Here is a 14,633-nt window from a genome sequence, read left to right on the forward strand (position 1 = left end):
TTATGCACCCTGCATGGTCACCTTTTGAAACAAATAAGAAGCCATATTACTATGCAGAATAAGCAGTTTCCAATAATGGACACCGAGCTGCATCTTCGAAGGCATAGTCTTGGATACCTGCATTGACATTTGTTACAGCACACGTAACACCCCCCCGTTCACACCTGCGTAATTTAGCATGTGTTGCCCAACATCATGCAGGAAGATTTCATTTTTTTTTTTTTTTTTTTTTAATGTAGCTCATTCATACCTGTGCACGGTGCTTTCATGCCTCAGGAAAAATACTACAGAGTCAATGTGTGTTTTTGGCCCTAAAAAGGAGGCACTGGCTCCCACTGCTGTCAATCACAGCCAGTGATGAGGGGGCAGCGCCAAGCCATGTCCATGGATATACACAGCCAGCTGAGCAGCGAGCATGCACAGGTGCTCCTATAGCAAGAGGCTTGCTATTTTTTTTTTTTTTTTTTTTTTTATTGTGAAGCAAAAAATGGGACAAAACAGAAAAGGTAAATGTGCATAACTATTCACCCCCCTAAAGTCAATACTTTGTAGAGCCACCTTTTGCAGCTATCACAGCTCCAAGTCGCTTTGGATAAGCCTCTATGAGCTTGCCACATCTTACCACTGGGAATTTGTGCCCATTCCTCCTTGCAAAAATGCTCCAGCTCCTTCAAGTTGGATGGTTTGCGCTTGTAAACAGCAATCTTTAAGTCCGATTAAAATTTTCAATTGGATTGAGGTCTGGGCTTTGACTAGGCCATTCCAACACATTTACATGTTTCCCCTTAAACCACTCAAGTGTTGCTTTAGCAGTGTGTTTGGGGTCATTGTCCTGCTGGAAGCTCCGTCCTAGCCTCAAATCACACAGAGTGGTACAGGTTTTGCTCAAGAATATCCCTGTATTTAGCACCATCCATCTTTCCCTCAACTCTGACCAGTTTCCCAGTCCCGACTGCTGAAAAACATTCCCACAGCATGATGCTGCCACCACCATGTTTCACTGTGGGGATGGTGTTCTTTGGGTGATGTGATGTGTTGGGTTTGCGCCAGAGTTTTCTTTGTTGGCCAAAAAAGTTCAATTTTAGTCTCATCAGACCAGAGCACCTTCCTCCATACATTTTGGGAGTCTCCCGCATGCCTTTTCGCAAACACAAAATGTGCCATTTTGTTTTTTGCTGAAAGTAATGGCTTTCTTCTGGCCACAAAGCCCAACTCTATGGAGCGTACGGCTTATTGTCATCCTATGTACAGATACTCCAGTCTCTCCTGTGGAACTCTGCAGCTCCTCCAGGGTTACCTTAGGTCTCTGTGCTGCCTCTCTGATTAATGTCCTCCTTCCCCGGTCCGTGAGTTTTGGTGTGCGGCCGTCTCTTGGCAGGTTTGCTGATGTGCCATGTTCTTTCCATTTGGTTATGATAGATTTGATGGTGCTCCTATAGACCAAAGATTTGGAATTTTTTTTTTTTTTTTATTATAACCCAACCCTGACTTGTACTTCTCAACAACATTGTCCCTTACTTGTTTGGAGAGTTCCTTGGTCTTCCTGGTAGTGTTCGGTTAGTGGTGCCTCTTGCTTAGGTGTTGCAGCCTCTGGGGCCTTTCAGAAAGATGTGTATATGTAATGACAGATCACATGACACTTAGATTGCACACAGGTGGACATCGTTTCACTATTTATTTGACTTCTGAAGGTAATTGGTTGCACCAGAGCTTTTTATGGGCTTCATAACAAAGAGGGTGAATACATACACACAGGCCAATTATTATTATTTTTTTTTTTTTATTTCTGAAAAATAGTTTTATGTATATATTTTTCTAAATTTACTTTACCAACTTAGACTATACATTGAACTAAAGGTTATAATGTAACAGAATAGGTAAAAAGTCGGGGGGGGGGGGGTGAATACATTTGCAAGGCACTGTATGAAATAAAAACAGATGTCTTCATAAATTTTTGCCAAAATGTATTCTGCTAGATGTCTTTGGTAAGAGAAGAGAAAACACACCCCTTTCCCAGCCAGTGTCATTTGTAGTGACAGTGTATACTATGATCATTTTATTAATGTCAGTTCCCACCCAGTGTCAGATTGTCTGCCATACCATCACAGGCCCACTATAAGTCACTGATCGTCACCATTACTAGTATGAAAAAAGATTTAAATTCCAGTATACGTACCATAGTTTGTAGACACTAACTTTCACACAAACCAATCAATATACACTAAAAAAAAAAAACCCTATAAGTGTATATCGATTGTTTTTTTGTGCTAGAAAATTACTCAGAACCCCCAAACAATATATATGTTTTTTTTAGCAGACACCCTAAGGAATAAAATGGCGGTCCTTGCAACTTTTTATGTCGCACAGTATTTGCACAACAATTTTTCAAACGCCATTTTTGGGAATTAAAAAAAATATATATCAAAACAGTAAAGTTAGCCCAATTTTTTTGTATAATGTGAAAGATGATGTTACGCTGAGTAAATAGATGCTCAACATGTCACGCTTTAAAACTGCACACGCTAATGGAATGGCGCCATACTTCAGTACTTAAAAATCTCCATAGGTGATGCTTTAAATTTTTTTTTACAGGTTACCAGTTTAGAGTTACAGAGGTGGTCTAGTGCTAGAATGGTTTCTCTCGCTCTAACGCACGCGGCGATACCTCACGTTGTCTTGAACAACGCTTACATATGTGGGCAGGACTTATGTGTACGCTCCCTTCTCCGCACGAACACACGGGGACAGGGGCAATTAAAATTTTTTTTTTTTTTATTGTTTATTTTTACACTCTCGTTCATTTATTTTTTGATCACTTTTATTCCTATTACAAGGAATGTAAACATCCCTTGTAATAGGAATGGTGCGTGACAGGTCCTCTTCAAGGAGCGATATGGGGTCTAAAAGACTCCACATCTGTCCTCCAGGCTGGAGATCAAAAAAAAAAAAAAAAAAAAAAAAAAAAAATTTTTAACAATCCCATTCAGCCTACCAGTGCTCAGACCATGCGCCGCACACTGCATCAAATTAGTCTGCATGGCTGTCTTCCCAGAAGGAAGCCTCTAATAAAGATGCACAAGAAAGCCCGCAAAACAGTTTGCTGAAGACAAGCAGACTAAGGACATGGATTACTGGAACCATGTCCTGTGGTCTGATGTGACCAAGATAAACTTACTTGGTTCAGATGGTGTCAAGCGTGTGTGGCGGCAACCAGGTGAGGAGTACAAAGACAAGTGTGTTTTACCTACAGACAAGCATGGTGGTGGGAGTGTTATGGTCTGGGGCTGCACGAGTGCTGCCGGCACTGGGGAAGCTACCATACATTGAGGGAACCATGAATGGCAACATGTACTGTGACATACTGAAGCAGAGCATGATCCCCTCCCTTCGGAGACTGGGTCGCAGGGCAGTATTCCAACATGATAACGAGCCCAAACACATCTCCCCCAAGATGACCACTGCCTTGCAAAAGAAGCTGAGTGTAAAGGTGATGGACTGGCCAAGCATGTCTTGAGACCTAAACCATACTGAGCATCCTCAAACGGAAGGTGGAGGAGCGCAAGGTCTCTAACATCCACCAGCTCCGAGGAGGGGAAGAGGACTCCAGTGGCAACCTGCAAAGCTCTGGTGAACTCCATGCCCAAGAGGGTTAAGCCAGTGCTGGAAAATAATGGTGGCCACACAAAATATTGACACTTGGGCCAAATTTGGACATTTTCACTTACGGGTGTACTCACTTGTTGCCAGCGGTTTAGACAATAATGGCTGTGTGTTGAGTTATTTTGAGGGTACAGCAAATTTACACTGTTATACAAGCTGTACACTCACTACTTGACATTGTAGCAAAGTGTCATTTCTTCAGTGTTTTCACATGAAAAGACATAATAAAATATTTACAAAAATGTGAGGGGTGTACTTACTTTTGTGAGATACTGTATATATTACCACACACACACACACACGAGAATTGGGGGCGGAGACTATTCCCCAAAAACAAGGAAATTGACTCTCTCACCCCCCCCCCCCCCCCACTTGTTTTCCTTCCTCTTCCCACATCCCCTCCCCCTTTCTTTTCCCTTGTTGCCAATTCCTCTTATCTTCCCTTTGGCCCTTTACATATCAATACACACGCTTATTTTATTTATTTAGTTACTGCGGAAGATAAACCCACCCACATGTATTCATCCGCCATATACGTTGTGGGGGGAATGTTGGCGGTGCCTTGGCTGTGTCCTTGTGTATGGGCTTATGGGTAAGCGGCAGTAAACCCGTTTTTTCCCCATTCATCAATTGTACCCTGTATTAAACATGTGGTTTTTGTACCCTTGACCTCTATGTATAATATGTTATCTTATGCTAAACGTTAGCCTCCCAATGAAGAGGTAGCATTCCGCAAAACATGTAGAGTACCATATGATCCGTGAGGACCTATTATATCTTCTGTCTCCGTTCTTGGAGCACATCAAGTATTATTAATACACCTGCATAGACACCCTTGTGTTTTTATATTGTTCTGTCTTGAATACGATGTTCTTTTTTTATTTCTGGATATCCTGTTTTTATATTCTTGTGTATAAACTTATTTTTATTCAAATATATATTCTGCCCTACTGATACCGAGATAGTCAATTTCCTTGTTTTTGGTGACTAATTTGGGGAATTGTCTCCGCCCCCAATTCTTGAGACATAGATTACTGGTTTGTGTCTGCTACGTGGATTGTTACCTCCCACTTTTCACTATTTGACTGACTTTGATCCATTAACACATGTAGAGTTGAACCTGTGAGAAGCCTGAGTGATTGCGCCTATACTTGTTAGTTTAACCCCTTGATCGCCCCTGGTGTTTAAGCCCTTTCCCAGCCAGTGTCATTAGTACAGTGAAAGTGCATATTCTTAGCACTGATCACTGTATTAATGTTATTGTTTCCCGCAAAGTGTCAGTGTCTGATTGTACGCCGCAATATTGCAGTCCCGCTATAAGTTGCTGATCACTGCCATTACTAGTATTAAAAATAAATAAATACAAATTCCCTAACTATATACCAGGAATATACAATTAGTGGACCTCCAGCTGTTGCAAAACTATAAGTCCCATCATGCCTTTGGGTGTCATGCTTGTGTCCGAGTCAGTCTTGCTATGCCTCATGGGACTTGTAGTTCTGCAACAGCTGAAGGCCAGCTAATTGCATATCCCTGATATATGCCATAGTTTATAGAGGCTGTAACGTTTGCGTAAACCAACCAATATATGCTTTTGGGGATTTTGTTTATGTATGCAACTATGTAATAAATATTGGCCTAAATTTATGAAGACATTTCTTTTTATTTATTTTTTTTTTAAATATTGGATGTGTTTTATAGCAGAAAGAAAAACAAAAAAAATTTTAAAAACCTAGAGGTGATTAATTACCACTAAAATAAAGCTCTATTTGTGGGGAAAAATGGGACATCAAATGTATTTGGGTACAGCGTTGCACGACCGCGCAATTGTCAGTTAAAGGCCTGGTTAAGAAGGGGGGGTAAAACTTCTGGAGGTCAAGCGATTAACCACTTACCGACCACCGCATGACTATATATGTCCTGACTTTGAAGAGGGATATCTCGGTAATGGCAGCGGCTGCTGCCACAACTGAGGTATCCATCTCTTCAGGCGGCGATAATAGTGGTCTCTGCGGCGGATTTACCGCAAGATCACCATTATCGCGGCGGGAGAGGGGGCCTCCCCTCCCGCCACTTACCGGAGCCGGCGGCAGCGATCAGGTCCTAACCGTGGCTCGGTATGGAGATGAGTGAGGCTAAGATGGCCCCCATCCGTCTCCATACCTTAGCAGGGCAGAAGCGACGTCAAAACGTCACTTCCGCCCATACGTCTTAAAAGGCACATTTTTCTGTTGTCATTTTTTTCAAAATGACAACATTTTTTTTTCTTTTATTGCATTTAAGTCCAAATATGAGATCTGAGGACTTTTTGACCCCAGATCTCATATTTAAGAGGACCTGTCATGCTTTTTTCTATTACAAGGGAGGAATAAAAGTGACCCAATTTTTTTTTTTTTAAACAGTGTAAAAATTAACCACTTGACATCCACGCTATGGCCGAATGACGGCCACAGCACGGACCTGAATTCCTGGGAGGCCTTCATATGACGGCCTCCCCCGTGCACGTGCCCTACAGGGCGCGCGCCGAGCACGATGTGATCACCGAGTCACTGAGACTCGGGTGATCACCGATCCAAGTAAGGGGCCGGTCCCGGCCCCTTACCATGTGATCAGCTGTCAGCCAATGACAGCTGATCACATGATGTAAACAAAAGATCGGTAATCGGCATACTTTTCTACTCATGCTGACAGCGCGAGTAGAAAAAAAAGCCGATCACTGGCTCGGATGCGAGGGACATCGGTCCCGAAGTGGAAGAGGCACATCTGCCTCATCTGTGCCCACATAACAGTGCCTACAGTCCCACCTAACAATGCCCACCAGTAGTGCCAATCAGTGTAACTGATAGTGCCCATTATTGCCACCCATCAGTGCCCATCACTGCCACCTCGTCAGCGTACATCAATGAAGGAGAAAAATTACCTGTTTTAAATTTTTTATAACAAAATATAAAAAAATTTTTTTTTTTTTTTAAATTCAGTTTTTTTACATTTTTTTTTAACAAAAAATAAAAACCGCAGAGGTGATCAAATACCACCAAAAGAAAGCTCTATTAGTGGGGGGGGGAAAAAAAATGATAAAAATTTCATTTGGGTACAGTGTTGTATGAAAATTGGTCTGGATAGGAGGGGTGTTTAAGTGCCCAGTAAGCAAGTGGTTAAATAAAATCAAATAAAATAAATAAGATTTTTTTTTTTTTTTTTTTTTTTTTAAGCGCCCTGTCCTGACGAGCTCGCGCGAAACCCATACGTAAATAGCGCCCGTATATAAAACCGGTGGTCAAACCACACATGTGAGGTATCACCGCAATCATTAGAGCGAGAGCAATCATTCTAGCCCTAGACCTCCTCTGTAACTCAAAACATGCAACCTGTAGACTTTTTTTTTTTTTTTTTAAACGTCGCCTATGGAGATTTTTAAGGGTAAAAGTTTGACGCCATTCCACGAGCGGGTGCAATTTTGAAGCATGACATGTTGGGTATCAATTTACTCGGCGTAACATTATCTTTCACAATATAAAAAAAAAAAATTGGGCTAACTTTACTGTTTTATTTTTTTTTTTTCAAAAAGGTGAACTTTTTTTTTTTTTTAACCACTAAGCCACCGCCCACCGTCATATGACGGCGGGACGAGGCTTCTATTGTTCTGGGAGGACGTCATATGACGTCCTCGCCCTCCCGAGCCACTAGAGGGCGCGCGCGCCCGCTGCGTCGCTCGGGACCTGGTGCGCGTGCCCGGCGGCCGCGATGTCCGCCGGGCACCCGCGATTGCCGGGTAACAGAGCAGGAGCGTGGATCTGTGCATGTAAACACAGATCCACGTCCTGTCAGAGAGGAGAGGAGACCGATGGCGTGTCCCTTGTACATAGGGACAGCGATCGGTCACCTCCCCCAGTCAGTCCCCTCCCCCCACAGTTAGAATCACCTCCTTAGGTCATACATTAACCCCTCGAGCGCCCCCTAGTGTTAACCCCTTCCCTGCCAGTCACATTTACACAGTAATCAATGCAATTTTATAGCATTGATCGCTGTATAAATGTGAATGGTCCCAAAAATGTGTCAAAAGTGTCCGATGTGTCCGCCGCAATATCGCAGTCACAATAAAAATTGCAGATCGCCGCCATTACTAGTAAAAAATAAATAAATAATAAAAATGCTATAAATCTATCCCCTATTTTGTAGATGCTATAACTTTTGCGCAAACCAATCAATATACGCTTATCGCAATTTTTTTTTACCAAAAATATGTAGAAGAATACATATCGCCCTAAACTGAGGAAAAAATTTGTTAAAAAAAAAAAAATTGGATATTATAGCAAAAATTAAAAAATAGTGTTTTTTCAAAATTGTCCCTCTTCTTTTGTTTATAGCGCAATAAATAAAAACCGCAGAGGTGATCAAATACAACCAAAAGAAAGCTCTATTTGTGGGGGAAAAAAAATGATAAAAATTTAATTAGGGTGCAGTGTAACATGACCGCGCAATTGTCATTCAAAGTGCGACAGCGCTGAAAACTGAAAAATGGCTTGGGCAGGAAGAGGGTGTAAGTGCCCTGTATTGAGGTGGTTAAAGACCACTGCGCAAATACGGTGTGACAAAAAGTATTGCAATGACTGCCATTTTATTCTCTAGGGTGTTAGAAAAAAAAAAATGCATGTTTGGGGGTTCTAAGTAATTTTCTAGCAAAAAAAAAAAAAAAAACCCACACCGTTTTTAACTTGTAAACACTGAGCCTGAAATAGAGGCCTGGTCTTAAAGTGGTTAAAGTAGCACAGTGCTGAACAGCGCAAAAAAAAAAAAAAAACACCCAAACCACACACCTTGGTGATAAAACCTTATGGAGGTCAAGTGGTAACAAGGTATGTGACATCAGAAGTGATATGAAGTGACTGCTATCCAATCATAGCTGAATATAAAGAGGCTGGTCTTGCTGTGTAAAGCCCTTCATCCCCAGAGGCCCTGCAGCCAGTGTGGAGGCCGGAAATCCTGATAAACATAGAGAAGGGAAGACGATGAGGTTGCAGTCTGGCACCAGAGCGCAGCGCCACCCACTGTTCTCGACAGGTGAGTGCAGGAAGCGGGCAGAGCCAGGCCAGCCAGGGGCCCCGGAGACGATGGAGCCCAGCCAGGCCTCCCTCCCGCAGTATCACGCAGCTAACAATGTACACACGTAGGTCTCCTTGTACAGCCACAGCCCCCCTCCCGGCCACATACACCCGTACAAGGGAACGGTTACCATGACTACACTCGCCCTCCCCATCGCAGAACTGTCTCCACACACCGAGGCCTGCAGCACTGACTAGGCCGCAAACCTGCGCTCAACGGCTTTGCACGTAGCGCGGCTCACCTGGTCAGTGATTTCGAGGACTCCCATGTCCTGCGGTCAGTCAGCATGGATATCCCTTCATGAGGCGGTATCGGCCGCAGGACGGACTAGAGAAGGCCTCTGCAAAGCACCCACTCTGCGCCGCTTTACCGCGATCCTTTTTCTTATTGCTGCGGGAAGCCAAGGCCCGCCTACTGACAGCGCAGACAGCTCCCTCTGCTGCTTGTGCCAGGGCAAGACGGTTCGTTTACATTCTAAACTCCAACACAGCGCCATCTGCCGGTGCACAATAGAACTGCATGGTAAACAAATAGAAAATGTGTGGAGCCGTTGGCTTCATCAACGGAAGAGTACAAACCTTATGGTGTTACCTATAACAAGGTTCGGCGAGAACTTAAAGTGGCGTTCCCATTTAAAAAAAAAATTAAAAGTCAGCAGCTACAAATACTGCAGCTGCTGACTTTTAACTGGACACTTACCTATCCCAGGGTCCAGCGATGCGGGGAATTGAAGCCACGCTCGTGCTAGGGTTGCCACATCATCCCTTTAATCCAGGACACATATGAATTACACGGGTTCTGAGGCTGATTTAATGCAGATAAGGCACCAAGTTAGTTTAATTACCACCTTAATCAGCCACAGAACCTGTGTAATTAATGTGTGTCCTGGATTAAAGGGATGATGTGGCAACCCTAGCTCGTGCCCCCCTCCGCTTGGCGGCGCCGGCATTCACAGCCGGGCATCCACTGCGCATGCACAGCTGCGCCGCGCGCTGTCACTGGCCCCGCAATCATCTGGGACCGATCACGTGTCCCAGATGATTGACAAGAGGGAGGGAGAGAGGCGATCTCCCTTCCTGCGCTAAGGGAAGTGATGTCACCAGCCCAGGCACCGAAGGAGGCAGACTACGAGGGACCCCCTAGCAATAGGCATTTAGAGGTGAGTAAAAAAAAAAAAAATTATTCTCCAAATGTTTTTTTTTTTTTTAAACGCATTACTAATTTTTTTTTTTTTTCGGGTTGGAACTCCACTTTAACCTCCCTGGCGGTATGATTATTTCAGATTTTAGGTGCTGAAAGGTGCTATTTTGCACAGAAATTTGGCATCTTATATTGTAGGCCTGTAATTCTTAGGAATAATTCACTTAAATCTGTCCAAACAAGAGTCTAGTAGACATCCCGGGTATGATAAAGTTTGAAAAACAAAATAAAAAATTATAATATAATAAATAACTATAAATAATTATAACAAATAATAATATAATAATAATAACATTTATTCAATAATGTAATCAAATCAAAAACACTGAAATTTGCTCTGTTGCAGAATTGTTGCTTTCATTACCTTCAGTGTTTGGTGACGGATTTCCCCACAAATCACTATCGCTCAATTCTGCAAGTGATTCTAATTTATTATCGCTGTTTTCTAGCTGGTCTAAAACCGCTTTTGATGTAAAGGGACAGTTTTGGTTGCTATGGACAATCTCCAGTTTCCTGGCAGAAAGAACAGTATATATAATATAAAACTGCATGCAGGACACTGGACAGACCACTAGGGACAAAAGGGATGTGTAATTATTTGATACAGTACTGTAATCTGTAAGATTACAGTATACTGTATCTATATTGTGTTTTACTTTTTGAATTTGGCGCTGAACTCCGTCCCCGTGCATCGCAACGCTTGCAAGGAACGGAGCTCGGCACTGTGAATCGAGCGTGACACGGCAGCTCGCAGATCACAGTGGGGAGACATCGCAGGATCCAGGGGACAAAGTAAGTAACCTCTACAAGGATCCTGCAATGCAATCCCGAGTCTGGCTTGGGGATACCGCTTTTGGTATTGAAAATCCACCCTGAGCCAGACTCGGGAATACCGCCAGGGGGGTTTAAGTGGTTGTACACCCTGTACAACCACTTTTACCTACAGGTAAGCCTATATTAAGGCTTACCTGTAGGTGCTTGAAATATCTCCTAAACCTCCACGGTTTAGGAGATATTTATTAAAATGACGAGCGGCGATGTCATAGGCGCATGCGCCCTTTAGAAAGGGCAGATCATTCCTTGCTTGCATGCGGGAGCCGCTAGTCACGGGAGTCACAGAGCCGGAGTTTGCGGCCCTGGAAGGAAGAGGGGTGAAGATGGACGCTCCCTGCTAGTGGGGACAGCGGTGACATCGCAGGCTTCGGTGTTAGGTAAGTGACACATAATGGGCTATATGCTTTATCTTTGCAGGGAAACAAAGAGTAAGTAAAACCCACCAGGGTTTACTTCCTCTTTAACTAGTAGATGGATCTGGTTTTTAATTTCCCAATCAGTGGCAGCTGGTGCTCAAAAATTTTTTTTTCAGTTTCAAATAAACTGAAAAATACTGAAAAACAAAACATAAAATTGCAGCCTCACTGTGCCCATCAAATGCCGCCACTGTGCCCCATCAAATGCCGCCACTGTGCCCCATCAAATGCCGCCACTGTACCCCATCAAATGCCGCCACTGTACCCCATCAAATGCCGCCACTGTGCCCCATCAAATGCCGCCACTGTGCCCCATCAAATGCAGCCACTGTGCCCCATCAAATGCAGCCACTGTGCCCCATCAAATGCAGCCACTGTGCCCCATCAAATGCAGCCACTGTGCCCCATCAAATGCAGCCACTGTGCCCCATCAAATGCAGCCACTGTGCCCCATCAAATGCAGCCACTGTGACCCATTAAATGCAGCCGCTGTGACCAGGACTTAGGGTGGTGGGGGCCCCTGGGCTGGAGTCACTTTCGGGCCCTACCCTTCTATACGTATGCACAGCTCTATAAAACAGAAATAGAAAAGGACAAGGTGTGCCAGACTCAGTGCAGTATTAAAGAACTTCTGTTTAATTGGACAAGACAAAACAGTCAAATGGCTACTCACAAAAGTAGATAATATATAAGCGTATAAGTGGGGGATACTGTACTGGTAATCGTCCTGGGTCCACAATTAATAAAAGCAATAAAAATGGATAAAATGATAATTACCATATTTATCGGCGTATAACACGAGCTGGCGTATAACACGCACCCCAAGTTTAGGAGGGAATTTTAAGGAAAAAAACTTTTAGGAGGGAAGTTTAAGGAAAAAAACTTACATTTAAATGCCCATCAATGCAGTCTTATCAGTGTCCATCTGCAGCCTTATGGCTGGGTTCACACTGGTCCGACAAACGCTCCGACATTGGGAGCTCATGTCGCATGACGTGTGAAATTTAATGTTTCCCTATGGGAGCCGTCCTAACTGGTCCGACACAAGTCGTTCCGACTTTAGAAATGCTCCCTGTACTACTTTGGTCCGACTTTGATCCTACTTCAGCCTATTGACTATCATTGAAGTCGGATCAAAGTCGGATTGCCGTCTCGCATGATCCGACTTCGCACGCGACTTGTGCTCAGATCATCTTGAGGGGGAACTCCGCGCCAAATTTTAGATAAAAATCCGGCATGGGTTCCCCCTCCAAGAGCATACCAGGCCCTTGGGTCTGGTATGGAACTTGAGGGGAACCCCCTACGCCGAAAAAGCGGCGTGGGGGGTCCCCCCAATCCATACCAGACCCTTATCCGAGCACGCAGCCCGGCCGGACAGGAATGGGGGTGGGGACGAGCGAGCGCCCCCCCCCTCCTGAACCATACCAGGCCGCATGCCCTCAACATGGGGGGTTGTTGCCTTGGGGGAGGGGGGCGCGCTGCGGCCCCCCCACCCCAAAGCACCTTGTCCCCATGTTGATGAGGACAAGGGCCTCTTCCCGACAACCCTGGCCGTTGGTTGTCGGGGTCTGCGGGCGGGGGGCTTATCGGAATCCAGGAGCCCCCTTTAATAAGGGAGCCCCCAGATCCCGGCCCCCCCACCCTATGTGAATGAGTATGGGGTACAGCGTACCCCTACCCATTCACCTAGGAAAAAAGTGTCAATTTAAAAAAAAACACTACACAGATTTTTAAAGCATTTTATTAGACAGCTCCGGGGGTCTTCTTCCGACTTCGGGGGTCTCTCCGGTTCTTCTCCACGCTCTCCGGATCTTCTGCCGGGCTCCTCCGCTCTCTTCTGCTCTTTTGCCGCTCTTTTGCTAAAGCGGAGGAGCCTGGTCTTCAATCTTCTGCCTTCTGCCTTCTACCCTCTTCTCCTGATGTTGACACGACGCTCTCTGGGGCTAGAATGCTCTCTGTGCGCTCTGCTCTGACTTATATAGGCGGTGACCCCGCCCCCTTATGCCGTCACAGTCCCTGGGCATGCTGGGACTGTGACGTTTTAGGGGGCGTGGTCATCACCCGATGACCACCCCCCCTTATGCCGTCATAGTCCCAGCATGCCCAGGGATTGTGACGGCATAAGGGGGCGGGGTCAACGCCTATATAAGTCAGAGCAGAGCGCACAGAGAGCATTCTAGCCCCAGAGAGCGTCGTGTCAACATCAGGAGAAGAGGGCAGAAGGCAGAAGGCAGAAGATTGAAGACCAGGCTCCTCCGCTTTAGCAAAAGAGCGGCAAAAGAGCAGAAGAGAGCGGAGGAGCCCGGCAGAAGATCCGGAGAGCGTGGAGAAGAACCGGAGAGACCCCCGAAGTCGGAAGAAGACCCCCGGAGCTGTCTAATAAAATGCTTTAAAAATCTGTGTAGTGTTTTTTTTTAAATTGACACTTTTTTCCTAGGTGAATGGGTAGGGGTACGCTGTACCCCATACTCATTCACATAGGGTGGGGGGCCGGGATCTGGGGGCTCCCTTATTAAAGGGGGCTCCCGGATTCCGATAAGCCCCCCCGCCCGCAGACCCCGACAACCAACGGCCAGGGTTGTCGAGAAGAGGCCCTTGTCCTCATCAACATGGGGACAAGGTGCTTTGGGGTGGGGGGGCCGCAGCGCGCCCCCTCCCCCAAGGCACCACCCCCCATGTTGAGGGCATGCGGCCTGGTACGGTTTAGGAGGGGGGGGGGCGCTCGCTCGTCCCCACCCCCATTCCTGTCCGGCCGGGCTGCGTGCTCGGATAAGGGTCTGGTATGGATTGGGGGCGACCCCCCACGCCGTTTTTTCGGCGTAGGGGGTTCCCCTCAAGGTCCATACCAGACCCAAGGGCCTGGTATGCCTCTGGAGGGGGAACCCATGCCGGTTTTTTATTTAAAATTTGGCGCGGAGTTCCCCCCTAAAGATTCATACCAAACACAGTGCCGGCATTGGCGGGGATCCAAGTCGGATCCCCGTTCATTGAAAGTCGGACACAAGCCGGCTTCATGTCGCAGGGCAAAGTCGGATCCAAAGTAGGACGGCTGTCGTGTCGCACCAGTGTGAACCCAGCCTATCAGTGTCCATCTGCAGCCTTATCAGTGTCCATCTGCAGCCTTATCAGTGTCCATCTGCAGCCTTATCAGTGTCCATCTGCAGCCTTATCAGTGTCCATCTGCAGCCTTGTCCATTGTCAGTGTAGCCTTGCCCCAGTGTCATTTGCAGACTTGTCAGTTTAGCCTTGCTCCAGTGTCATTGCTGCCTTGTCATTGCAGCCTTTCAGTTTAAAAATGGCGCCGCTGAGATACAGAGCCGGCTTTTGGCTGCTCTCGGCAGTTTTTGGCCGCTCTCGTCGGTTCTCGGCGGCTTTCAGCTGCTCTCTGCGGTTTTCGGCCGCTCTCGGCTTTCGGAATGG

At 45.7% G+C, this 14,633-nt stretch overlaps 1 protein-coding gene and 1 long non-coding RNA gene across 4 annotated transcripts in view; both read right to left on the reverse strand.

The window, feature by feature from the left end:
• ANKRD52 (ankyrin repeat domain 52) overlaps positions 1-9,198 on the reverse strand; it is a 127,543-nt gene extending 118,345 nt beyond the window's left edge. For all 3 annotated transcript variants that reach the window (XM_073613999.1, XM_073613998.1, XM_073613997.1), the window contains exon 1: positions 9,005-9,198. In XM_073613999.1, the coding sequence (XP_073470100.1) occupies positions 9,005-9,031 (27 nt within the window). In that variant the 5' untranslated portion in view covers positions 9,032-9,198. The remainder of the gene's footprint in view (positions 1-9,004) is intronic.
• On the reverse strand, positions 207-8,998 carry LOC141127488 (uncharacterized). Its single transcript, XR_012241561.1, has 2 exons — positions 1,519-8,998; positions 207-1,433 (listed from the first exon to the last, which is right to left on the reverse strand). It is a non-coding gene; the product is annotated as an uncharacterized lncRNA (long non-coding RNA).
• Positions 9,199-14,633: the final 5,435 nt, after the last annotated feature.

This window comes from Aquarana catesbeiana, linkage group LG02 (genome assembly GCF_042186555.1).
Source record: "Aquarana catesbeiana isolate 2022-GZ linkage group LG02, ASM4218655v1, whole genome shotgun sequence".
Classification (NCBI taxonomy): domain Eukaryota; kingdom Metazoa; phylum Chordata; class Amphibia; order Anura; family Ranidae; genus Aquarana; species Aquarana catesbeiana.